This window comes from Rhinolophus ferrumequinum, chromosome 13 (genome assembly GCF_004115265.2).
Source record: "Rhinolophus ferrumequinum isolate MPI-CBG mRhiFer1 chromosome 13, mRhiFer1_v1.p, whole genome shotgun sequence".
Taxonomy (NCBI): domain Eukaryota; kingdom Metazoa; phylum Chordata; class Mammalia; order Chiroptera; family Rhinolophidae; genus Rhinolophus; species Rhinolophus ferrumequinum.
The window spans coordinates 9,380,993-9,405,609 of NC_046296.1; the positions used below are offsets into that span (position 1 = coordinate 9,380,993).

The 24,617-nt window shown below is 40.8% G+C and overlaps 1 protein-coding gene across 1 annotated transcript in view; it reads right to left on the bottom strand.

Annotated features, from left to right (window-relative positions):
- Positions 1 to 525: 525 nt before the first annotated feature.
- The window catches only part of DNAH6 (dynein axonemal heavy chain 6), a 249,296-nt gene continuing 225,204 nt past the window's right edge, over positions 526 to 24,617 (bottom strand). The window contains exons 72-78 of the mRNA XM_033125611.1: positions 16,358 to 16,487; positions 13,244 to 13,371; positions 9,613 to 9,798; positions 9,014 to 9,086; positions 7,819 to 7,970; positions 4,320 to 4,542; positions 526 to 835 (exon numbers count right to left, since the gene is read on the bottom strand). Of these exons, the coding sequence (XP_032981502.1) occupies positions 732 to 835; positions 4,320 to 4,542; positions 7,819 to 7,970; positions 9,014 to 9,086; positions 9,613 to 9,798; positions 13,244 to 13,371; positions 16,358 to 16,487 (996 nt within the window). The 3' untranslated portion in view covers positions 526 to 731. The remainder of the gene's footprint in view (positions 836 to 4,319; positions 4,543 to 7,818; positions 7,971 to 9,013; positions 9,087 to 9,612; positions 9,799 to 13,243; positions 13,372 to 16,357; positions 16,488 to 24,617) is intronic.

Here is a 24,617-nt window from a genome sequence, read left to right on the forward strand (position 1 = left end):
CCACACTCCATCTTAATACTGGCCCAACTAACCCTGCTTTTGAGGTGGCAGCGGCTCAAATGGACCTGGGTGGCACAGGTTCATCCTAAAGTGGAAGGGGAAAATTCTCTGCACTGGGCAGGACCGACCCGCAAGTTGGTTAAAGCACAGGCTCTTCTAAGGATATAATGTAGCCACATAGAGTGGGGGGGCTGGGACCATGGGCCAAGGTCTTATTATCATGCTCATTTACTCCACCAGTTGTGTGGTCACTACATCCCCCTCCACTGATGAAAGCTCTGAGACTTAGTGTGGTCTAGAAATGGAAGCAACTGGGGCCATGTGACTCAAGTGTGTACCAGGCTTGTCACATGCGCGTGAAGAGGAAGGAAGCTTGTGTGGATGAGGCAGGCTGAGTTTTGACTGCCCGGGGGAACCTCCCAGGTTACTAATAGGAAGCTGCCTGGCTCTCACTTGGGGGAGACGGAGCAGGTGTAAGAGATGGGTGCTGAACCCACTGCTTTCACATCAGAGCTTGAATTGACGACAGAAAGGAAAACTCAAACACTTTATTTTAGGTTATAAGAGAAATAAAAGCCACACTTACTATCCTTAAATCAGATCAGAAGTAATACTGTTTTGCTCACACATAAGTTACGCAGACTCTTTGACCCCCTTCAGGAGAGATCTCTGGCGTATTTTTCAGGAGAGATCTCTGGCGTATTTTTTTCCAGCACTGAGGTGGCACCTTTTCACTCACTGAGCTGGCAGAGCAAAGCAGATCCCTTGGAAATCCAGTAATCTTTGGACCGCTTGGAGGGTAAAAGGACGGTCACCACAAAGTTGGTTGAATGACCTAGTTAAGGAAAAAAAGGGTCTTTACTTAAAGAATAACCCCTTAATACAAAGAGGACAGTACTAGAAGTCAAGACACCTGGGTTTCAGACTTGACTCTGCCTCCAGAGATGATTGGCAAATAGTCCCCTATGGATTTCAGTTTTTATGTAAAATGAAGATGTTAGAATAAACGATCCTTAAGGACCTGCCCAGCTAAGACTTTGTATAACCTTATGAACTATGTTTCGAGTTCTCTGCAGTCTGACTGGGAGCATTGGATTGGGGTTCAGACCTGAGCTTTTAATGGCCCTCAGAGGATGGCATCCATTTATTTGTCCATCCATCCATCCATCCATCCATCCATCCATCCATCCATCCATCCTTTGCTAAGCACAGTTATCAGTATTTTGTCCTCAGCTCTGGAACATCTGAAGTAAGAGGTCATTTTTGCAGTTTCTTCATTCTGGGCCTGTGGGAAGGGCCAGGGTCAGGGTGAGAAGAAGACGGTCCTGCTCTCAAGATGGGAGTTGCTATTTCTGGCATTGTGTTCATAGCAAACCCTATCTGTGTGTGGAAGCTGGGAAAGGTGGTGTCCCCAGAAGAGAACAGCTATATCTTCCCTCTCCTTAACTTTGTATGCCATTCCCTGTATGGTGTCTTGGCGGTGCTTGAGTGACATTTTATAGTACATATATAGTCTCTCTCTCTATGTAACCATCAGTTTGATTCAGGATTCAAATAAGGTTCAGACCTTGCAACAGTGATGGATCTCTTAAATCTCTTTCAATTGGTAGGTTACCCCTGTTCCTTTTGCCACCCCCTCGTAATATATTGGTTGAAACAACCAGACTGTCCTGTAAAGTTTCCCAGAGTCTGGGTTTTGCTCACAGCATCCTGTGGTGATTTTAAATGTCCCTTTATTCTTGTAAAGGGGTGGTTAGATCTAGAAGTGTGATCACATTCACACCTTTTTGGCCAGAATACGTCAAAGGTGGTATGTACTTTCATCAGGAAATACCTTATGTCTGATCGCTTTTCTTTTTGGGGATGTTAGCAGCCAGTATTTCATTAGGCCATTATTTCATTAGAGTTAATAATTTTAAAATTCAGTGATGATTAAGTCTATAGAATCCACCTGTGATTTAATTTTTGTTTGTAGTATGAGATAAGGATCTAATTGGTATAACCAATTGTCCTAGAACCATTTGTGGAATAATTTCTCTGTTCCTGACAATTTTAAATGATGCTGCTATTCAAAGTCAAGTTCCCAAATGTGCACAGTGTGTTGCTGCCTCTCTATCTAGTGCATTTGAACTATTTGTGTGTCTTGTGCCGGTGCAACATTATTTTAATTACCACCTTATCTTGGTTCCTTTTGCCAAAAAGAGTTCTTGTTGGTATTGTAGCCAATAATAAGACAAATAACTCAATTAAAAAAGGGGAAAAGTTTTAAATAGACACTTCATCAGAGAAGATAAAAATAAATACGCACAAGAAAATATGGTTAATGTCATTAGTCATTAGGGAAATGCAAATTAAAACTACAGTGAGATACCACTACCATCTATCTTTCTATCTATTTATCCTCTAACAGAGTAATCATTATTACTGTGTTTCCCCGAAAATAAGAACTAGTTGGACCATCAGCTCTAATGTGTCTTTTGGAACAAAACTTAATATAAGACCCTGTCTTATTTTAATAGAATATAAGACCAGGTGTAATGTAATGTAATGTAATGTAATGTAATGTAATGTAATATAATATAGTACAATACAATACAATACCATGTCTTATATAATATAAGACTGGGTCTTACTCACGTATATTAATTTTTGCTCCAAAAGACGCATTAGAGCTGATGGTCTGGCTACATCTTATTTTGGGGGAACGCGGTCAGATGAGAGTATGGAGAACTGGAACTCTCAGCTACTAGTAGGGATGTAAAATGTTAAAGTGGAACCGACAACTACTTTGAAAAACAGTTTGGCAGTTTCTTAAAAAGTTAACCTACCACCTGATCCAGTCATTCCATCCTACATATTTATTCAAGATAAATAAAAGCATATGTCCACACAAAAACGTGTACACACATTATTAATTTTAAAAAATACCTTTTAATATTTTTTTAGATTTGTAATGGGAGTGGGAGATCAAGGCCTATGATAGGAGTGTCTATTTTAGTTCTATTCTGTGTTACCTTTAGAGAACATCCTTTAACTGAAGACTTTATTAGAAAAATAGGTATCAGTATGTATATTCTCCATTCAAAAGAGAAACATATTTTTAGTTCTTTCTGTGCCCCATCTCTCATATTTCTATGGAAATTTAGTTCCAAATTATTACTAAAATAATTTTTATGGTCAAACTTTTGAAGATTTAATTGTGTGTGTGTGTGTGAAATAGAGGGTCAGTGGTGAGTAATTCAGAGCCTTCGCATGTCCACAACTGTCTTTATTACACCTCCTTTTTGGATGATAATTTGGTTATGTTTGCAATTTTGGTTCAAAATTTTTGTTTTTCCTTAGGACTTTGAAGATGTTTCTCTATTATCTTTTTATATGCACTGTGGATAAGAAAGATGTCTGGTGTCAATCCGATTCTCTGGAATTTTAATTTCGACATGTTAATACATTTTATCTCTTTAAGGATTTTCTTTATCTTAAATAGTCTCAAGTATCACTTTGATATATCTAGGTTTCTTGTTAAAATTTGATTATTTGTTTGTTTATGTTTTTAAAAATTATCCCTAACAGTACTTTGTAAAATCACTTAATTGGAGGACTCAAGTATTTCTTCTTTTATGGGAAATTATTAGCCATAATTTAAAAATATTACCACTCTTACAATCTCCTTTCTCTTACATTGCCTACTAGACAAATGTTGGAAATTTTGGCTTTTTCCACAATGTCCCATTTTTTAAAAATTGCATTGTGAAGTATTTTGAGGGATTTCCTCAGCTCATTCTCCTTGCTTACCCTTTAGTTGTGTACATTCAGTTCTTCAGCTTATCTGTTGATATGACCTTCTTTCTATCTGGTTCCTTTTTAAACAGCTTCAGGTCTTGCTTCAGGTCTACTCAGCTTTCCCTTTTTGTATCTCAGCTTCAGGTCTACTCAGCTTTCCCTTTTTGCAGAATGGCATTCTATTTTATAATCTATTTTTAAATCTCTTTGATGAGTCACAATGGATTTGGTGAGCAATAGGGGGATTTTCATGTCTGCTCGGTCCATCATTTTAAAAATTAGAAGTCGCTGCTCAATAAACTCTGTTTTTTACTCATTAGACTAATAGAAGCAAGCCTTAGTTTTAAAATATCAATCTACCCTCTGTGTTAAAATAAACAGAATTTACAACGTTTATACATTTATATGTTCTAAGTGGCCTCGTTTTCAGTCCAGCTAATTGGCACAAGGTCTTCCTTTGCACATTATAGCTTAGTGTTTGGGCTTGGATTGTGGTTTGCACTTGGTCATTATCTGTACCAATGTTAGAACATCCTCACCTGTGGTTGAGAGTGTTCCTGCCCGGGCCCCCGTTTTATAAAGTGGGGAGTGGTAAAGTGTTGGGCTTGGCTCATAATTTTGTTGAGGTTCAAAATGCACCACAGGCAGCATTGGATTCATCTGTCCAGGCAGTGCATCTTCTATCACCATCTCATCATCGTCCCATCGAAAAGCATCCATGAACATGCCGTGAACGAGAACGCCATCCTCAGGAGTGGGCAACTGAAATGCACCCAGAAGTTTAAAGAAGAGAAGAGGAGAAGGGCATCAGCAGCTGTGGGCCATGTCGTCTGTCTCACATCCTCCTCACGTAATTCTAAGGACCGCTCTAGATTGCTGTTACTACTCACACTCTAGAGAGGAGAATACTGAAACTCCGAAAGGTAAAGTCACTTGCTTCGCAGTGTGACACTAAATCTCATACTCCATCAACATGTCTAATACAGGATACCCCTGGGAAACCCATTCATGGGCTTCAGACTGTCTGATATCCTGATGTTATGACTTTCCCCTTCTCATGGGAAGCAGATGGGATAAGAGGACTGTGATTTTCATCTGTTCTTTTTGTAGCAAGGTCTTTGAAGGATATGGGTGCCCTTTTAGCAGATAGATTATATATCCTCAGTAATATTTGCAGAGTGCCTATGGAAAGTTCCTTTTTGAAAAAAAGAAATTGTGCTCAATTCTCAGGCACTGTCATGCCTCAGTGCCCATGACCTGAGTGGAGATGTGGTGTGGACTGGGGAGGGTGTAGGGACAGAGGCCTGGTGTCACTGTGAACTTCTGTCCCTCAGAGTCAGTCTGTGTGGCAGAGCATGCCAGGCACAGAACAGGGCCAGACCAGCATCCCGGAAGGCCTCAGTGAGGCCTGTAGATCTGCCCTCTTGTGGCCTCAAGGATTCCTGACATAGGCCCGAGACACCCTCCTGACTAGAAAGGGTCTCAAAATAATGAGGAGTGCATCTCTAAATTGATTTTCCCCTTTTAAATACCGAGGGTGCCAAAAAAGTATATACACATTTTAAGAAGGAAGAAACTGTATTAAAATTGTAATGCTCAATATATAGTCACGTTTGACCTCTGCCATGACAAGAGGTGCTCAAAGCGGTTACCATCAACATCCAGACATTCCTGATTACGGCGAACAACTGCTACCTACATAACATCGCATACAATGTGTATACATTTTTTGGCACCCTTTGTATATTTTGATGCTAAAACAAAGTTTCTTAAACATGTAAGCCTTTTTATTGTCATTTGAAGATCCAGGCAATTAAGATGCGTGGGGTTACAGTATTTCATGGGGTAGGCCATGAGCGCAGGGCCAAGCTGATGTGTGTGTGATTGCTAATCAGGGCAAAGACTAGATTGAGCAGCTGGGAGTAGAGCGGACACTGAGGGAATCACCCAGGAGCAATCCCTGACTCACTGATACCATGATATTTTATGGCAAGTTTAGTAAAAGCCACTCACCCCAACCCGCTGATCGATCAGCGAATACTTTATTGGCAAGAGCACTCTGGAGCAAATCTCTGATTTCATGGCACAGGTAGAAAATCATGAGGCCCACGGTGCGGGGGAGGTGCTCCCCTATCCCATCAATAGCTCAGTGCCCCTGAGCTGGGTGGCTCGGATGGGCAGCAGTAGTTTTTCATCCCTGGCTGTATACTGGAATCACCAGGGGAGCTTTAAAAACTAATGATGTCGGACGTAATTGGGGTCATTCTGATGTAATTGGGGTGTGGCCTGGGCACTGGGATTTATTAATAGTGCTGCAGGTGATTTTAACCTGCAGTCAAGGTTGAGAATCACTGATACTCTAGAGCAGTGATTCTCAAACTTCAGTGGGCTAAAAACCCCAGGTAGGACTTGTTAAAAGATACAGATTTCTGGGCCCCAGCCCTGAGTTTCTGATTCAGTAGGTCTGGAATGAGTCCTTGAATTTAAGTTTCCTGGTAGTGGTGATGCTGTGCTCTGGGGACCCTACTTTGAGAGCCTCTGCTCTGGAGAGAGTAAACTATGAGAGTCTGAGTTTAGACGGCGTCCTTAGTGCATTCTGTTTCCGTAATGTAGTTATAGACTGTAGGAAGCTAGTGTATCAGTTCTGCTAGGAGAAAGCTGAATGAATGGCGCAGATAATTCAGCCTGTAATAATAGTTATTTATTGTGTGTGTACTATGTGTGGGTCATACAACGTCTGCAGTTTTGTTTACACTGCACTACATCTCCGAAGGTGGTGGCATCAGCCCCATTTTACAGACCAGAACACTGAGGTGCAGGCATGTTAGTAACTGTTCCAGTATACGTGGGTGGCGAGGGGGAGAAGCAGAATTTAAATTCAGGCCTGCCCGATTCTGAAACTCTTGCCTTTAACCTCTTGCTGTATTGCCTCCGTGAGGAGAAAGTTACTGTAGGTATCTGTGATACTGAGATTTCTAAGAAAAATATACATTTGGTCATTCAGATAACCAAAATGTTTTTCTCATATATAATTGGTCTTTCTCCTTGGTTCTGCCTCAGAGCTTCCAAAATGGAAATCGAGATGTAGAGAGTGATAATGGTGTCTCTTGTTATGTTAATGAGACAGGTTTTGGAAAGCACCCAAGGAGGTCTGGGGGCTGGCTGCCAGTGGAGTCAATCAAGTGATTAGACGGTTTGAGCTTTCAGCGTGTCCGCAGACCCCCCCTCTGGGGAGGGGAGAAGAGCTGGGGCTTGAGTTCAATCCCCTACGACCAGTGATTTAATCCATCGTGCCTATGTAATAAAGCCTCCGTGAAAACACAACAGGACTGGGTTTGAAGAGCTTCAGGGTGGTGAACAGGTGGCGATTTGGGGCGAGCGGCACACTTGGAGGGCATGGAAGCTCACACCTCGCCCTCTGCATCTCTTCCACCGGCCTGTTCCTGAGTTATATCCTTCTAGAATAAATCAATAACCTAGTTAAGTAAAAAGTTTCTCTGAGTTTTGTGGGCCACTCTCGCAAATCAATCAGACCCCAGGTGGGGCTTGTGGGAATCTCTGATTTATGTAGCCAGTTGGTCAGAAGCACAGTTGACAACCTGGCCTTGCAACTGGCATTTGAAATGGGGTGAGTGGGGCAGCCCTGTAGGACTGAACCCTAAACCTGTGAGATCTGATGCTATCTCAGGGTCGACAGAGCCAGAACTGCGTTGAAATGTAGGATGCCCAGCTGGTGTTTGAGAATTGCTTGTTGGTGTAGGAACCCCTCCCCCCAACCCACGTTGAAATTGGGTTCAGAACTGAATTAGTATCTGAAGAAATAAAACATTGCTTTAAAAAATATGTCTACAAAGTAGACTAATTTAGGCAGTTCCTACCTAGTCATTGCTAGTTGGGGAGCTTGTGGGATGTGTGTCCCATGCTGCCCCTCCTGCTCCTGCATATGGGAGGCAGTAGGGACAGGGGAGGTTGGCGCAGATACTGACTGACAGTGGGACAGAAGCTGCTTTGCTGTAACAGCAGCCAGGGGGACAGTACCTCTATGTCCATGGGCAGTTCTTGCCCAAACTGCACTGTCTTGGCAGCTTCTATAACTGCAGCTTGATCCCGATAGGTAGGAATAATGTTGTACTGGAAACTCAGCTCATCTATAGGCAAATTGTATTTCCGAGCATGATTCTGGAGAGTTCCTATAAATATAAAAAAATCAGAAAAATGGATCCTCCAAACAAGACCACTACTGCCCAAACGTCCCGGTCCGGCTTGCTCCAACCAGGCTGCTGTAGCATTAGAGAGCTTCCTCTCCATCTAGAACACCTAACTATTAACACCTTATTCTGAATTAGTGCATTGAAATAGGAAGTCTGCAGGTGACATTGGGAGGGGCGGACAAATTTTGGTCCTGGTTGGGAAAAGAGAAAAGACTAAGTCTGAAGTACTACCATGAGGAGGACAAACAGGGGGTAAGTTTCAGAGCCCAGTCTCCCCAACTTTACAGTCTTGCTCAGCTTGTCTTGTATGGGCTATTTATTAGGGATTCAGAATGAGAGACATTAAGGGCTTGGCTAAATAGCATCTAGTAGCCCAGAAGCCCTGGACCTCCTGGGGGTCCCTAGCAGACATCCCTGGAATTCCCTCCTCCCTCGCCCCCACCCCAGCGTGCTGGAAGAACATCTAGTATTTTTTAGTTAACTATAATTAAAAATAATTTTTTTTTAAAACGGAATATTTTTTATTTTTTCATTTTTTGGGGAAGGGGAATAGGACTTTATTGGGGAACAGTGTGTACATCCAGGACTTTTCCCAAGTCAAGTTGTCCTTTCGATCTTAGTTATGGAGGGCACAGCTCAGCTCCAGGATCAGTTGCCGTTGTTAGTTGCAGGGAGCGCAGCCCACCATCCCTTGCGGGACTCGAGGAATTGAATCGGCAACCTTGTGGTTGAGAGCCCTTGCTCCAACCAATTGAGCCATCTGGCACTGGCCCATGTGGGAATCGAACCGGCAGCCTTCGGCGTTAGGGGCCGGGATTAGGTTGTTGAGGAGCATCTGCTATTGCTGCCATCCTTTTCCCTGGCAAGCAAGGAAAAGCAGGGCCTTGTTGGACTTCCCCGTATAATCAGTAGCCCCGTGGGTAAGCCATTGGTAGCCATGCCATTTTGCCAAGTCCTAGAAACCCGGTGTATAACAGATCATGATCTTTTCTGAGGGATTTTTGTAGGGAAAGCACTCGTACCTGTTAGAAATCCTTGAGGAAAGAAGAAACCGGAGATCCAGAAGGACTTAGGCTGTCCTCTTTTGAGCCACAGCTAAAGGAGAAACATTACACCACAATGTATTGTTTTTCTGAGATGGAGTTTGTTATTTAAATCCAAGTCATATTCTGGAGGGCCTCTCGGGAGGCAGAATCGAAACCAGGCCTGAGTTAGTTACCAGCCCCATTCTTACTGCACACCCTGTCCCCCTTCCTCACCACCAGCCTGACCACAACCCAGGCCTGGTTATTACAGAGGGTACAGAAGCGGGAGATGGCAGCAAGGGCACACCTGGTAGTTGGGCACAACCATTTCAAATTGGTTCTGTACCTCACAGTGGGGTCCTAGCAACCAGATTTGCAATTAAATTAAAATGGGATGTTGGGAAGGGCCTAGGGCAAACTACATTATAATCAGCATGAGATGTTTAAAGTTAGGCCATTCTGGAAGTTTCTATTTCTTTGGGCTCAGGTGACCCCTGAAGTATTGTCAATGTTTCAGTTAGCTAGGGCTTCCTAAGGACCTTAGGGCCAACTGTGTGACTAGATTCATGAAACCCAAAAGAAGAGTGTTTTCTTACGTCCACAAATGAGGTCCTCAGAATAAGGTCTTTGACCCACGATCCTAGTGGTTTTAGGGACGGGTAGGCGGTGCTAGACCACAGAGAGGGAACCTGGTTGTTGAGGAAACTGTTATACATTTTTTCCATTTCTTCAGACATCACCACAAGTCCAGCAATGGCTTTGTTGAGTGTTTCTAGAGAAGTCTGAAAGAACAAAAAAGGATTGGTAACCTTCACAGATAGAATTGTCAAGTGGGAATGACACCCATTCTTGGTGGCAGGTTCTGCCTTGGGCTGAAAGGCCCTCTTACTGGGTTTCATCTTCTCTGCACACTGTCTGCAGGGTCACATCCTCCAATCTTGCATGCATTTTTACAACATGCGACTGGGGGGTATAAAATCTGGGGGCGAGGGGCATGTCAGGCAGTTAATAGCAGAATCCAATGAAGTGGAAAGAGGAGGAGGAGAAATGTCCCCAGAAGCCTAGAGAAATGGTTTTGAGAAATACCACTGTCCAGCTCTCCTCCAGGCCGAAGGAAGAATGGGCCTGATGGTTAGTGGTTTGGGAACCATGGAGGAGGGAAGCACCTCATGCCACGGGGGTGCCCATAGCCCCAGGAGTTATCACAGAAAGGGGAGGTTCTTAGAAGAGACCAATCTTTCAGCTGATACCAGAGAGTTTCTTTGTACTGGGAACACTTGCTTATGGCATGCCTCTGATCCCCCCACCACACACTTCAATAGAAGACAGAGGCCAGCAGCAGCCATGAACATCCAGGGTAATAGTTGCCGCCACCTGGCTAAAGCTGAAGGCAGGGCAGATAGATTGGGATGGCCCACCTGGGTTCCAATTTTGTGAAAACTGTTATATATTGGGAAGATACTGTAGGGATATGTCAGAGGCCAAATTTAAGTTGATTAAAAACCAAAATAAGGCCTAGGACCACGTGCACATAGTTCTAGAGAGAGGCAATATGTGGACAAGACAAGGCCAGCCTTCCTTCATTCCTGCATAAAGCTATTCCCCTCCTCCATTCTCTTTGCAAGAAGCAGTGGTAGGAAAGAGAAGAGTTTTCATTAGATTTGCCCTTATGACCCGAGGAACCATTTGCAGCAGAGTACAGCAAGGAGCCCTCAGCCAGAGCCAAAACAGTATGCCGCTTTAGATGCTGCAAATGGAAAAAGGTAGCAGAAGAACTACCTAACATGCAGGGAGAATGCTTTAAGCCAGAGAGATGGAGGGATCAGCAGCTAGTGCCTTCTAGGTCTGCTTAAAATAGACAGAAGTTACATTGCAGCCCATTCTCCCAGAGGAGGCAGCTAGCACACAGATGTGTGCAGTGGGAGAAAGTGCATTTTCCACTATTCTTCCCTAGAAGCCTAACTAACAGGATGGCCTCGTGTCTCCCAGGACCTGTCCTGACTCACAGTTCTGTAACTGTCTGGAGGAGAGTGAGCTTGCCAGGATGGCAGCTCCGAGGACTTGGGCGCTGCTGCCTTCCCCTGGCCTTACTTACCGCCACCACAGTGCTGCCTTGCTGTTTCCTGGGTGAAGGGAAGGTGACGTGGGGACAGAGCTGGGGCAAGGCAGGCCAGGGCAGAGGTCAGGACGAGGAAGACCTCCCTCCAGTGCAGGCCCAGCTCACAGTGCTGGTCACCACCCTCCCTCCAGTGGGAGTGCTCTGCTGTGATTCCTGATGGCCTTGCAGGCTGCTGCTTCTGCCTCCTCCCCTTCTACTTCCATGAAGCAAATTCCTCCATTATTAGTGGACATTATTATTTGACCACAAGAAGTGATCACGGGGAGACGTGAGAGGCACATTTGTTTATTTGCACATTCACATATTCATAGGAGATTCAGTATGTGTCAGGCACTAGGGAAATGATGACTAATCCAGTCCCCTTGGCTTCAAGAAGTTCATTTCCTGCTGGGGAAGCCATATCCCTGGAGGGGTAATTACAAACACAGGTTGGTAAGTACAGTGATAGACACAGGCCCTGGAAATGATGGAGCCCTGAGGAAGCTCCTAAGTCATCTGGTGGTGGAGGGAAGGGCTGGTGTTGCAGGAAGAATTTATGGAGGAAGTGACATGTAGATTTGTCTATCTTCAAGTGGGTGAAAAATCATGAAGTGCAAGAGGCGAGAGATGAGCAGTGTCCATGTCCTCCTCTTCTTTTGAACAATAGTACACCCCCCACCCCCCTTAGTTTTAGCTGGGCACCGAGCAGTCCCCCCAGAGACTACTAGCCATGCTTGCAGCTGGGGCGTGGCCATGTGACCAAGTTTTGGCTAATGGGATACAAGAAGAAATGACGTATACAACTTCTGGATCACATTTTTATGAGGAAGCTCTTTCCCTCAGCTCTTTTCCCCCGACTGACTGGCAAAAGGGGACAACTGGAGCATCTACCTTAGACCCAGAGATGGAAGCTACCTGTTAAGGTCGGAAGAGCCAACCCATCAGCTATGATCCCTGGATGAGCTCAGAAAGGAAGATTAACTACCTGCCCTAGTCAGGGCTCCCTCTGGGCAGTTAGCTGAGAGAGAAGTGAATTTCTATTTTGTTTTGGACACCGTATTTGGGGGTCATTATCACAGCAGCTTAATCTGTACCGTGATTCATTCCGTGTAGAAGGTGATAATCCCTGACCTGGCTATCTGGCCTGCTGACACTGGTATATACCTACCTGACTGGATGCCATAGTCCCAAGTTGAGGACTTCTTTTTATTGAGCTGCCCCCATGACTCCCTAACCCACAAGTCTAGTTGGTATTGCCAGCCAACCAGCAACATTTGGATCCTTTATTTTCCTAACAGGGGACAGATCGTCTTTGGCTTTAAAAGATTTACCCACATGTTCTCCCCCAATCTTGTCATTGAGCCTTGACTCTCTGCCAGGTATTTGGTTTCCCGCTTGGTGCTAAAACTTTTCCTATTAATGCTCAGTATTTAGTCTCTAATATTTTTTGTGCTTCCCTTACCAAAGTTGTGCACAGAGAAACCAGGAAGGTATTTAGCTATCATTATAAATTCAAGGCCATCTAGAGAGAAAGTATTCCAGAGCATAAGGCAAAGGACCAAGTAGCTGTTCTTGAGCTTTAGGTGCAGTGAAGTCATTTGGGGAAATTTATTTAAAATTCAGATTCCCAGGAATTCATCCAGGAATAGCCCCTCAGGTCTGGAGTGGGATCAGCAGTCTGCATTTTGGACATGCAGCACAGCGGATTCTAATGCAGGCCTTTTGTGGCCCACACTTGGAGAGACTTTGGTTTTCACAGTCTTCATAAAAACTGTGTTATTAAATGCAAACTAGACATCAGGAACAAAGACTGACTTTCTGTTGAATGCTTAGATCCCTGATCAATTTCTAGTCTGTCAATGGTAATTCTAAGGGTGTAAGTTAGGATAATGAAGAGACCAAAGATTTGTACTGTCCCATATTCACAAAGCCATTGTTAGAGGAAACACGGGCTTGTTAGGGGAGGGTAAATTCAATTTTAAAGAAGTTGGATTTTTAGAGTTGTTAGCATATTCAAACGGAAATGTTGAAGTGATGGGAATGAAAAATTCTTAGCACCCTCATGTTATTATATAATTCTCTACACAGCCTTGATAACCCATAGCAATGATGGCAGTGAGCACACATACATGTATTAACTTCAGCAAATTGTTAAACCGGTCCACTTCTTGTCCAAGAACAGTAGTCAAGGAGTTAAGGCGTCCTTGAGGATCCTTGATGAAAAGGCTCTCAGTAGCAGTCTCCATTTCGAGTATTTCTGAAACACACAGAACCAATTCCTCAGATTAGTTATCATTGATTTCTGTCCTTATAACATTGCTGTTGTAATTCACTTTTTTAAACCTTTCTTAAAGCCAACATCTGTGCCTGTGCCTAGGCTGAATGGGAGTCAGGCCATGCAGATGTCAGTGGCAAACTCTAGCAGGACAAATGTACCCAGTAGACAAGGGACATCCCTGAACCAGAGGTGCCAGGGACCCTGAGTCTTCTCTGCTATGCAGGTACGTAAGCCTCACTCTTTCCTGCACACCTGCATTGTATCTGGGAGAGGAGGAGTTGGGGATGGAGACTGAGAGATGCGAGAGAATTAGCATTTATCCAAAGTTACTGAGCATAATTCCAAGGGACCAACTGGATTATGAAACAACCCCCTGGTTCAAGCTAGATCGAAAATTTTGTTCTTTTTCCCTACAGTCCAGCAAATGGGGGCTTATATAAGCTATAAAAAATTGAAGAAACTGCATTTCTTTGCATAGCTGAGTAAAGTGAGAGTAAATGAGTGTCTCTGAAATACATACTTCAAAATCCTTCTTAACCTGTCACATTTTGGCTGCTATAGAAAAATCACACAGCAGCATGGTTAGTCCAATCTTTCGGGTCCACAGTGCTGTGGTTACATATCCTTGGTCTTCTTCTGTCGTTCCCCTCAGGTGCTATTCCAAACCCTCTGTTTTCTTGTTGAGCCAGTTGCGTTCCTGTCCCCTGAGTCTCAGCAGATAGCTTCACTTATCATTTCACAGCAAACTGTAAGCTTTATGAAGCTTGGAGAGAAACCTCTTAGGTGTCAATGGAACTCTATGAGACAAGTGTACTATCTCTCCATCCATCCATCCATCCATCCATCCATCCATCCACCTATTTATCTTCATCCCTTTTCCACTCAGTCCACCATCTTAGATTTATTAAAAATTGCTTTCTAAATTAACTGACTTAGTTTGCTTCAACATCCTTAGAACTCTACTCAAGAAGAGATTCTTTTGAGGCCTGTTTTAGGAGGCAGATAACTGGCTTCTGAGGTAACACAGCCCTCCCCCTTTTCTCTGGGGGCCTTAAAGAGTATTGGCAAAACTCAGTCTGTGATATTGTGATATAATTAGAAATATAAATTTGGTCTTCATCCCCAGCTCCTGGCCAGAACTCCTAAGACCATTGTAATTTCCTAAGTGATAAGAGCGATAAGAGCATCATTTTTTATAATATTTGGTTTTTGACCCTGGCTCTTGAAATAGCTCTTGGGTGGTAAAGGTAAAAGGAACATCTTTTATTATTCATAACAAGCCCCTTTCAACCACATCTGAGTTTATGTTAATGAATTGACTTTTGGAAAGCCCGTAAGCATGGCAGGGGTTGGTTTCAGCAGAACCAACCATGTGATTAGAGGATTGGAACTTTCAGCTTCACTTTCTGACCTCCTGGGAGAGGAGGGGGCTGGAGGTTGAGTTAATCACCAAAGGCCCATGATTCAATCAGCCATGCCTATGTAATAAAGCGTCCATAAAACTGTAACTGAAGGGGTCTGGAGAGCTTCTGGTTGGTGAATGCATCCATGTGTCGGGGGGTGGGGTGGGGGTACACCCTTACTCCATGGGGACAGAAACTCTTGGACTCAGGAATCTTCTGGACTTTGTCCTGTGGACGTCTTCATCTGGCTGTTTATCTTTATCCTTTATGATATCTTTTAAAGTAAACTGGTAAATGTAAACTAACTTTCCTTGAGTTCTGTGAGCTATTCTAGAAAATTACTGAACCTAAGAAGGGAGTTTGGGAACTCTCGATTTATAGCTGATTGGTCAGAATTACAGGTCACAACTTGGGACTTGGAATTGGCATCTCCAGTGGGAGACAGTCTTGTGGGACTGAGCCTTTAATCTGTAGGGTCTGTGCTAACTCTGGATAGTTAGTATCATAATTGGACACCAGTTGGTGTCCACAGAGTTGAAGAACTACCATGTTTTCCCAAAAATGAGACCTAGCTGGACAATCGGCTCTAATGCGTCTTTTGGAGCAAAAATTAATACAAGATCTTGTCTTATTTTACTATAATAAAAGACCAGGTCTTATGTAATATAATCTAAGGCCAGATCTAATAATATAATATAATATAATATAATATAATATAATATAATATAATATAATATAATATAATATATCATATAATAGTGGATCTTATATTAATTTTTATAAGACACATTAGAGCTGATTGTATGGCTAGGTCTTATTTTTCGGGAAACATGGTATTTAATGTGAGAGAAAGAACCATACATTTGGTGTCAGAATTATTGTGAGTAGAGAGAGAAACACAGTTTACTTTTACAAGTAACTTGTTTTTCTGTCTCAATTTTCTTTTTCCTATAATGTATCTCTTTCAACCATGAACAATAGATTAAATCTATAGTCATTCTAAGAAAAGTGTAAAAGTGGATCTCTGTGATCATTCAGGAAGATTCTTTAACTCACCAGAAAACAAAGTGAAATTCATTTAGCTATTTCTCTTGAATGGAGAAAAAAATGATATATTTGAGAGCAAGGATGTCTAATAGAGTATTTTATGATAACGGAAATGTTTTTTAATCTGCATTATCAATATGGGAGCACTTGAAATGTGGCTAATGTAACAGAGAAAATGAATTTTAAGTTTTATTTAATTTAAATTTAAGTAGCTACATGTAGCTAGTGGCTACCCTCTTGGATGGTACAGATCTAGAGATACTAGGAAACACAGGAAAAAAATCTGGTTAAAGTTACATTGGGCTACAAACCAACTTGCTCCTTATGCTTCTGGCAGTTGAGATGTCAAGGTGCTGTAGGCTTCTAGTCTACGAATGGAGAGCGCCACATCAGAAAAGCTCTCTATATAAAGAAAAGTCTACATATTAAGCAGATTTGGACACCTGTTATACGCAGCTCTCTGAGATTATTCCTAAAAGTCCCATTATGTACAGATGCTGGGAATTATTTATTACCTGGAACTCTGGTCTGGACAGAAGCAACAAGTTCTTGGACAATTTCATCATTGCTTTTTCCCTCTCCACCAGAAGATGACCTTGGCTGAATCTCAAGTATCATATTGATTAAAGTGTTGGTCTCTTTGTACTGTAATGGAGGAAAGAGGCAGAACAGGGAAGACTCAAATTCTCAAAATATAATTTTGCAGCACATATGGTTTACTTACAGAAATAATGGCAGTTATCAAAAACAAGGAATTTTTATTTTTTATTTTGAAGAAAGAGTTGGTAAATTGTGCTCATTGGAAATACACAGTACATAGTTGTCAGTGTTATATTTAAAAAATTTTTGGTTGAACAACAATGTGAATATACTTAATGCCACTGAAGTGTATACTTATATACTTAAAATGTCTAAAATAAATTTTAAGTTATATATATTTTTACCACAATAAAAAAGTGGTTAAAGTTTTTCACGAATCATTTAAAAGGCAGTTATGTAAGTGAGGAAGAAATAATGAGAATTGAATTTTAGAATGCACTTTTATTTAAATAACATTTGCTCAGTTAGAAAAGTATTATGGCTTATTATAGAAAATTTAGAAAACACAGAAAAGTATAAAGAAAAAATTTTCATGATCCTGCTTTCCAGAGATATTTATAACTTTGGTTTAACCTCCCCTTCCCCACATCTTGGTCATTTTCTCTATATGTGTGCATCTAGTTAAAAAAAAATTAAGTCCATACAACTTACATAGTATTCATTTTTTAAAAATTTCATGAAGATTTTCTCATATCTCTGAAAAATCTTCATGAATCATGATTTAAGTGACTTTATAATACTCAGTGGTATGACTGCATCAGTTGTTTAATTTTCTTTTTGGACATTTCAAGTTTTTAGATTTTACAGAACTCTGAATATAATATCTGTATACGAATTTCATCCACTATCTTATAAGTTCTTTAAATGACATTTTACCAAAGGAATATTTTTAAACTGTATTTACTGCATTGATTTATGAAAACATTGTATCAATTTGCATGCACAATAATAGTGTATGAGAGGACTTATCTTTCTATGTCTTTGCAAGGATTGTATCATTGCATAAAAAATATTTTACAATTTAATAGGTAAAAAGTAGTTTCTGGTTTCTGGTCAGGATGGTGGAGTTGGTAGACAATGTGCTCGTCTACTCCCAAGACCACATCAAAATTACAACTAAACTATAGAAAAACCATCACTGAGAATTACCTGAAGTCTAGCTGAACTGAAGCCCTACAACGACGGACATACAGAAGCCACCTTGAGACTGGTAGGAGGGGTGGAGACACTGAACGGTTTGGCCCCACACCCATATTTGGTGGTTAAAAATTGGGAGGAACATCTCTGCTGCAGAGGTCCCCTCTGAGGAGTGAGGGTTCCCAGCCCTACATCAGGATCTCCAACACAGGATTCCAGTGCTAGAAAGAGTAGTCCCTACAACCTCTGGCTGTGAAAACCAAAGTGTTCCTCTTAAAGGGCCCAGGCACTGACTTACTTGCTGATGAACTCACTATCTCTGAGCTTCAGTGCTTGGGCAGCACCTTGAAAGTTGCCAGGGACATACAGGGAGGAACTGACTTCTCTGGCTTCAGAGCAAGGGCTAAAGGGACAGCTTTCTCCCAGACAGAACTGCTGGCAGAAGCCATTGTTCCTTTGTTGGGCCCTCCCCCCACTCAGCCTGCACACACAGGCCGGGCACCATATCTGAGTCTCCATCAACCTGGCTAACATTGTTTGCCAGGCCTGGTGATTCCCTGAGACCCCATCCAATTTGTAGGCCTACCCAAGCTGCTTCCAGTGGCTTTTCCATACAAATAACCTATCTTGGCTCATGCTGCAGAGTTTCCTAAAAATCTTTCAAAGGCTCACAAAACCCAAACCTTGGCATGCCCTATACCTCTTGTTAAGCATCCCTAAGTCCAGCACTAGAGGCAGCTTGCCTCTGTTCACAGCTTAGTCTCCCCCAGGTACCTCCAAGCCCAGTATAAGGGGCAATCATCTGCAGATCACTTTGTAGCTCATATCAAGTGACCCTGGCCAGGGCACAGGCAGCAGCTGACTTTGGCCAGCACCAGATCACTTCCCAAGAGGCCCAGAACCAACATACCCTGTGGTCAGCTTCAGACCACACCAGAGCACCATCCAATCACCTCCACAAATGACACACCTAAAGCGCAGTTACTTGGCAGGCACCAGAGCCCTGCTAAAGCAAACCCTGATCTGTAGGGTCAGCCCCTACACCACACTCCTCCACTGTAGTCATGGCCAGTCCTCACAACCAATCAGTCTGAGGGTCAATCCCTCCCACTGATATGTCAACAGCAACCAAGGACAAAAGGAGGGAACACAGCCCATACAAAGGACAAACCTGGAACATCCAGCTCAGGTAACCAGGTAGACTGCACCACTTGGTCACATGAGACACTTATTACATAAGGCCACTTTACGAAGACTGGGAGACATAGCAGCTCTACCTAATACACAGAAACAAACACAGGGAGGCAGTCAAAATGAGGAGACAGAAAAACATGTCCCAAATAAAAAAAACAGAACAATGCTCCAGAAAAAGAACTAAACAAAACGGAGACAAGCAATCTACCAGATGCAGAGTTCCAAACACTGGTTATAAGGATGCTCAATGATCTCAGTGGGAACTTTAACAAAGAGATAGGAAAAATAAAAATGGAGATAGAAAACATGAAAAAAAAAAAACCCAGTCAGAAATGAAGAATACAATAACTGAAGCGATCAACTTAATAACTCAGGGGATCAATAGTAGATTGGATGAAGCAGTGGATCGTATCAGTGATTTGGAAGATAAGGTAGCAGAAAACACCCAATCAGAACAGCAAAAAGAAAAAAGAATCCGAAAAAAATGAGGATAGTTTAAAGGGTCTCTGGGACAACATCAAGCATATCAACATTTGCATCATAGGGGTACCAAAAGGAGAGGAAAGAGAGCAAGGAATTCAAAACCTATTTAAAGAAATAATGATGGGAAACTTCCCTAACCTTGTGAATAAAATAGACATACAAGCCCAGGAAGGACAAAGAGTCCCAAACAAGAAGAACCCAAAGAGGCCCACACCAAGAAACATCATAATTAAAATACCAAAGGTTAAAGACAAAGAGATAATCTGAAAAGCAGCAAGAGAAAAGCAGTTAGTTACCTACAAGGGAGCCCCCATGAGACTGTCAGCTGATTTCTCAACAGAAACTTTGCAAGTCAGAAGGGATTGGCACGAAATAGTCAAAATGATGAAAAGTAAGGACCTACAACCAAGATTACTCTACCCAGCACAGCTATAATTTAGAATCGAAGGACAGATAAAGAGCTGCCCAGACAAAGAAAGCTAAAGGAGTTCATCGCTACCAAACCAGTATTATAAGAAATGTTAAAGGGACTTCTTTAAGAAAAGAAAAGATCAAAAACATGAATAATAAAATGGCAATCACTACACATCTATCAACAGTTATTTTAAATGTAAATGAATTAAATGCTCCAGCTAAAACACATAGGGTGGCTGAATGGATAAAAACACAAGACCCTTACATACTCGTATACTGCCTATAAGAGACTCACTTCAGATTCAAAGGCACAAACAGACTGAAAGTAAAGGAATGGAAATGTGATATTTCATGAAAATGGAAACAAAAATGAAAAAGCTCAGGTAACAATACTTATACCAGACAAAATAGACTTTCAAATAAAGGCTATAACAGGAGTCAAAGACGGACCCAGTAATCCCAAGAAGAAACCGAAAACATTAATTTGAAAAGACATATGCATCCATATGTTCATTGCAGCATTATTTACAATAGTCAAGATATGGAAGCAACCTAGGTGTCCATCAGTAGATTAACGGAGAAAGAAGTAGTGGTATGTATACACAATGGACTATTAGTCAGCCATAAAAATGTATGAAATCTTGCCATCTGCGACAACATGGATGGAGTTAGAGGTTATGCTGAATGAAATAAGTCAGACTGCAAAAGACAAATACCATACGATTCTACTTATTTGTGGAATTTAAAAACCAAAATGAACGAATAAAGAAAACAAACTCATAGACACAGAGAACATTTTGATGGTTGCCATCAAATTGGAGGGGGGTTGGGTGAAAAAGGGAAGTGATTAAGAAGCACAAATTGGTAGTTAAAAAATAGTCATGAGGGTATAAAATATAGCATAGAGAATATAGTCAATAATATTGTAGTAACTGTGTATGGCGTCAGATTTATTGGGGTGGTCACTTCTTAAAGTTATATAATTGTCTGATCACTATGTTGTACACCTGAAACTAATATAACATTATATGGCAACCATAATTTAAAAATAAAAAATTATTTAAAAAGTAGTTTCTGATTGCTTTGTAATTCTTTGAGGATTCATATAGTTAAACATTTAAAAACATTTTCATTGGCCATCTGTATTACATCTTTATTATTATTCATGTGTTTTGCACATTTTATTTTTATTGTTTTTTATTATTGATTATAGGAAATAATTTTATGGTAAGGATAATTAACTTTATTTCCTATTTTTTTTCTTGTGGTAAAATGCACATAAAATTTGCCATTTAACCATTTTTAAGTGTCTAGTTCAGTGGTATTAAATATATTAATAATGTTATTCAACTATCACCACCATCCATCTCCATAACTCTCTTCACCTGTTAAAACTCTATATCCATTAAATAATAGCTCCTCATTCTACTTGCTGTCTCTATGATTTTGACTATTCTAAATACCTCATGCAAATGCAATTATAGAGTATTTGTCTTTATGTGACTGGCTTATTTTAGTATCATCATGTCCTCAGGGTTCATCCATGTTGTAACATATTGTAGAATTTCCTCCTTTTTTAAGACTGGATAATATTCCATCGTATGCGTACACTATATTTTGCTTATCCATTCATCTGTTGATGGACACTTAGGTTGCTTCCACATTTTAGTTATTGTAAATAATGTTGCTATCCACATGGGTGTACAGATATCTGTTTGTGTCCCAGCTTTCAGTTCTTTGTGAGTATTCCCAGAAGTGGAATTGCTGGATCATATGGTAATTCTATTTTTAATATTTTGAGGGATAGCCATACTGTTTTCTACAGCTGCTTTAGCGTTTTACATTCTCACCAACTGTGCAACTGTTCCAATTTCTCCACATCCTTCCCAACACTTCTTGATTTGTGTTATTTTGATAGTAGCCATCCTAATGGGTGTGACATGGTATATCACTGTAGTTTTGATTTACATTTCCCTAATGATGAGTGGTGTTTAGCATCTTTTCATGGGTTTATTAGCCATTTGTATATATTCTTCAGAGAAATTCAAGTCCTTTGCCCATTTTTTAATTGTTTGTTTTTCAATTGTTGAATTTGAGAAGTCCCCTATAAATTCTGGATATTAATCTCTAATCAGGTATATGATTTGCAAATATTTTCTCCCTTTCTCTGGGTTGCCATTTTGCTCTGTTCATAGTGTCTTTTGTTGTACAAAATTTTAACATTTTCATGAGGTCCAATTTGTCAGTTTTTTGTTATCTGTGCCTTTCGTGTTGTATCCAAGAAATCACTGCCAAATCCGATGTCATAAAGCTTTTGTCCTACCTTTTCTTCTAAGAGTTTTAGGTCTTAGATTTAGGTCTTTGATCCATTTTGAATTAATTTTTGTATATGATATTAGGTAAGGGTCCAACCTCATTCTTTTGCACTTGGATATACAGTTTTCCCAGCACTATTTGTTGAAAAGACTGTCCTTTCCCTATTGAATGGTATTGGCACCCTTGTCAGAAATCATTTGACCATATATGTGAGGGTTTATTTCTGGGCTCTTTATTCTATTCTATTGGTCTATATGTCTGTCTTTATGCCACACTGTTTTGATTACTATGGTTTTATTGATTTATAACTTTATCCTATTGTGCCTGGAGAAAATATTTTGTATGAAATCTATCTTTTTAAACCTATTGATACTTAATTTGTGGAGTAACTTATGATCTGTCTTGGAAAATGTCCCATGTTCGGGTAGTTAACTTTTTCCTTTTTGTTTCAGAATTGTTTTGCTTTGTCACTTGTCTTTTAATTTTCTTATGACCTTTTTTGATATTGTCATATCTATTGACTTTAATGTGATTTATTTTTCGATTGCTTTTTATGCTTAGAAATTCTAATTCCTAGGTCAGTTAAATATTTTCCGTTTTTCTTCTATTCAGAAACATGGTATCTTTTTCATGTCTTTTTGTTGGAACCTCCTACAGGTTTCCTTTATATAGCTCACACAGGTCTTGTGAGGGTAATTTTTTTGGTGTTTCATGTTTAGATGCTCATGTATAATCATGTATCCAGAATGGGTGGTGGGATTTTCCGTGGTATTGTCGGAGGCCTTCTAAACCTATCCTGTCCAATCTCTAGTTCTTGGCTTTGAAACTCCAGTCACAACACTCATCATCCATTTACCTGAGAAAGAACCTCAGACCTGGGCGTTTAGATCTTGATTGTTAAGATTATATCTACATGATAGACATTCTTTCAAACAATATTTTTGACATATTCATTAGGTCCTAAACACATCTATGAAGTTATTTACTTAATGCCATAGTTTGGTTTCCTTGCTCAGTGCCAGTCATTTAATATTATGAGTTTTCCATTTTAGTTCTTGACTTCTTGGTTGAATGTAAAAGTATTGAAACATTTAGTGCAGCTAGTCTGGTATTACTCCCTACGATAGTAACTGAATTAGAGACTTCTAGTGAGTTCCATTCTCAGTTTTCCTCTCGTTTAGGGCATAGCAAAGATTATACTTTCTTGCACCCTTGTAGATAGATGGGCCATATGACTATTCTGCCCGATGAAATGTGAGCCAAAGTGATGATGGAATGTATAGGCTGAGGCAGTGAAAAGCCTGTGCATAATTCTTTAGTCTCTCTCTTCCAATGTGGCAGTGAATGAAGGGGCCATTTGTTCTAGTTAATGCATCTACACTATAATAGTGCCTGTGTCAGACTCGGTCCCTGAGTGATTATGTGCAGCAGAGCCCCTCTGTCAACCTTCCAACACAATCATTGGATTAAACCATTAGGATTTGAGTAATTTTCTTACTGCTGCACAACCGAGTCCATCCTGACTAGTATAATAGCTCATTCACACTTTGTGGAGGGGAGGGGGGCTGAAGGTAGGGTAGACTAGAGGCTAACATGACATTTTTTTTCTTATTATTGGAGTTCCAAACTAGTGCTAGAGTATGTCCAGGCACAGCTTCAGTTTTTTTTTTTTTCTTTCCTTTTCAATATAGCAAAAATTTATTGTTTTGTTGAATCTCCTTGCACTATTATTATATCTCGTCATTTTCTATTTTTGGACATTTTACTCTCCTTGTGGAAAGCTTATTAAGTTTTTTCCCTATATCACATGTGTGATAATCTATATTCCAGTTCCGGTCTTAAAGCCTCCAAAGCAGTTTTTTCTATGGTATTTTTAGTTTCCTTGAAATATTTCATTCTCACACATCTCATGGCATCTTTTGTATATACATGTAAGCCTGTTCTCAAATTCTGGCTTTCTGTTTCACACATGCTGGGTCTTATACCCTATCCCAGATGCCGAAACATATTCTTTATTTTCTGGTTTCTGCAGTGGATGATTTGCAGAGGGTGAGTCTGTGTCTTCTGGATGGTGTTCTCTATCCCTTATCTTTCAGTATGTTTTCTCCTCCTGTTTAACTCAGCCTCTGTTGGTTTTCTCTTTCTACTTATTCAGCCTCTAATCAGAAAAGAGACAATAGATTTCTGCTTGCTCATAGACAGTCCATGCAGATGGCCTTTAACTTATGCTCATTATTCTCTTGGGAAGCAATTTTTTCCTTGTATCTCTAACTGATAGGCACAGGTCAAGGTTCAACTTTCTTTGTTAGTTTCTGGTAAGCACCAATGTCAGTATAGTTTTCTGGGCTGAGGAAGGAGTCATTTATATTGTTTGTGTTAAGACTTTATTGATGGCAAGAGGCAGACTCATCTAACTTAAACCAACTAAAGCAAAGAAAAGGAATCTGTTGGCTCACACAGATGGGAAGAAAGCACAAGTTGTATGGGGTTTAGGCATGAATAGATCTAATGCTCTCTCTCTCTCATGCACACTTGGTTGTTTCTCTCATTCTTTTTCTATGGCAGATGACCTTCTTTCATGTATGGGGAGAGTGGTGGGAGCATCATGGATAAAAATGCTGCAGATATACA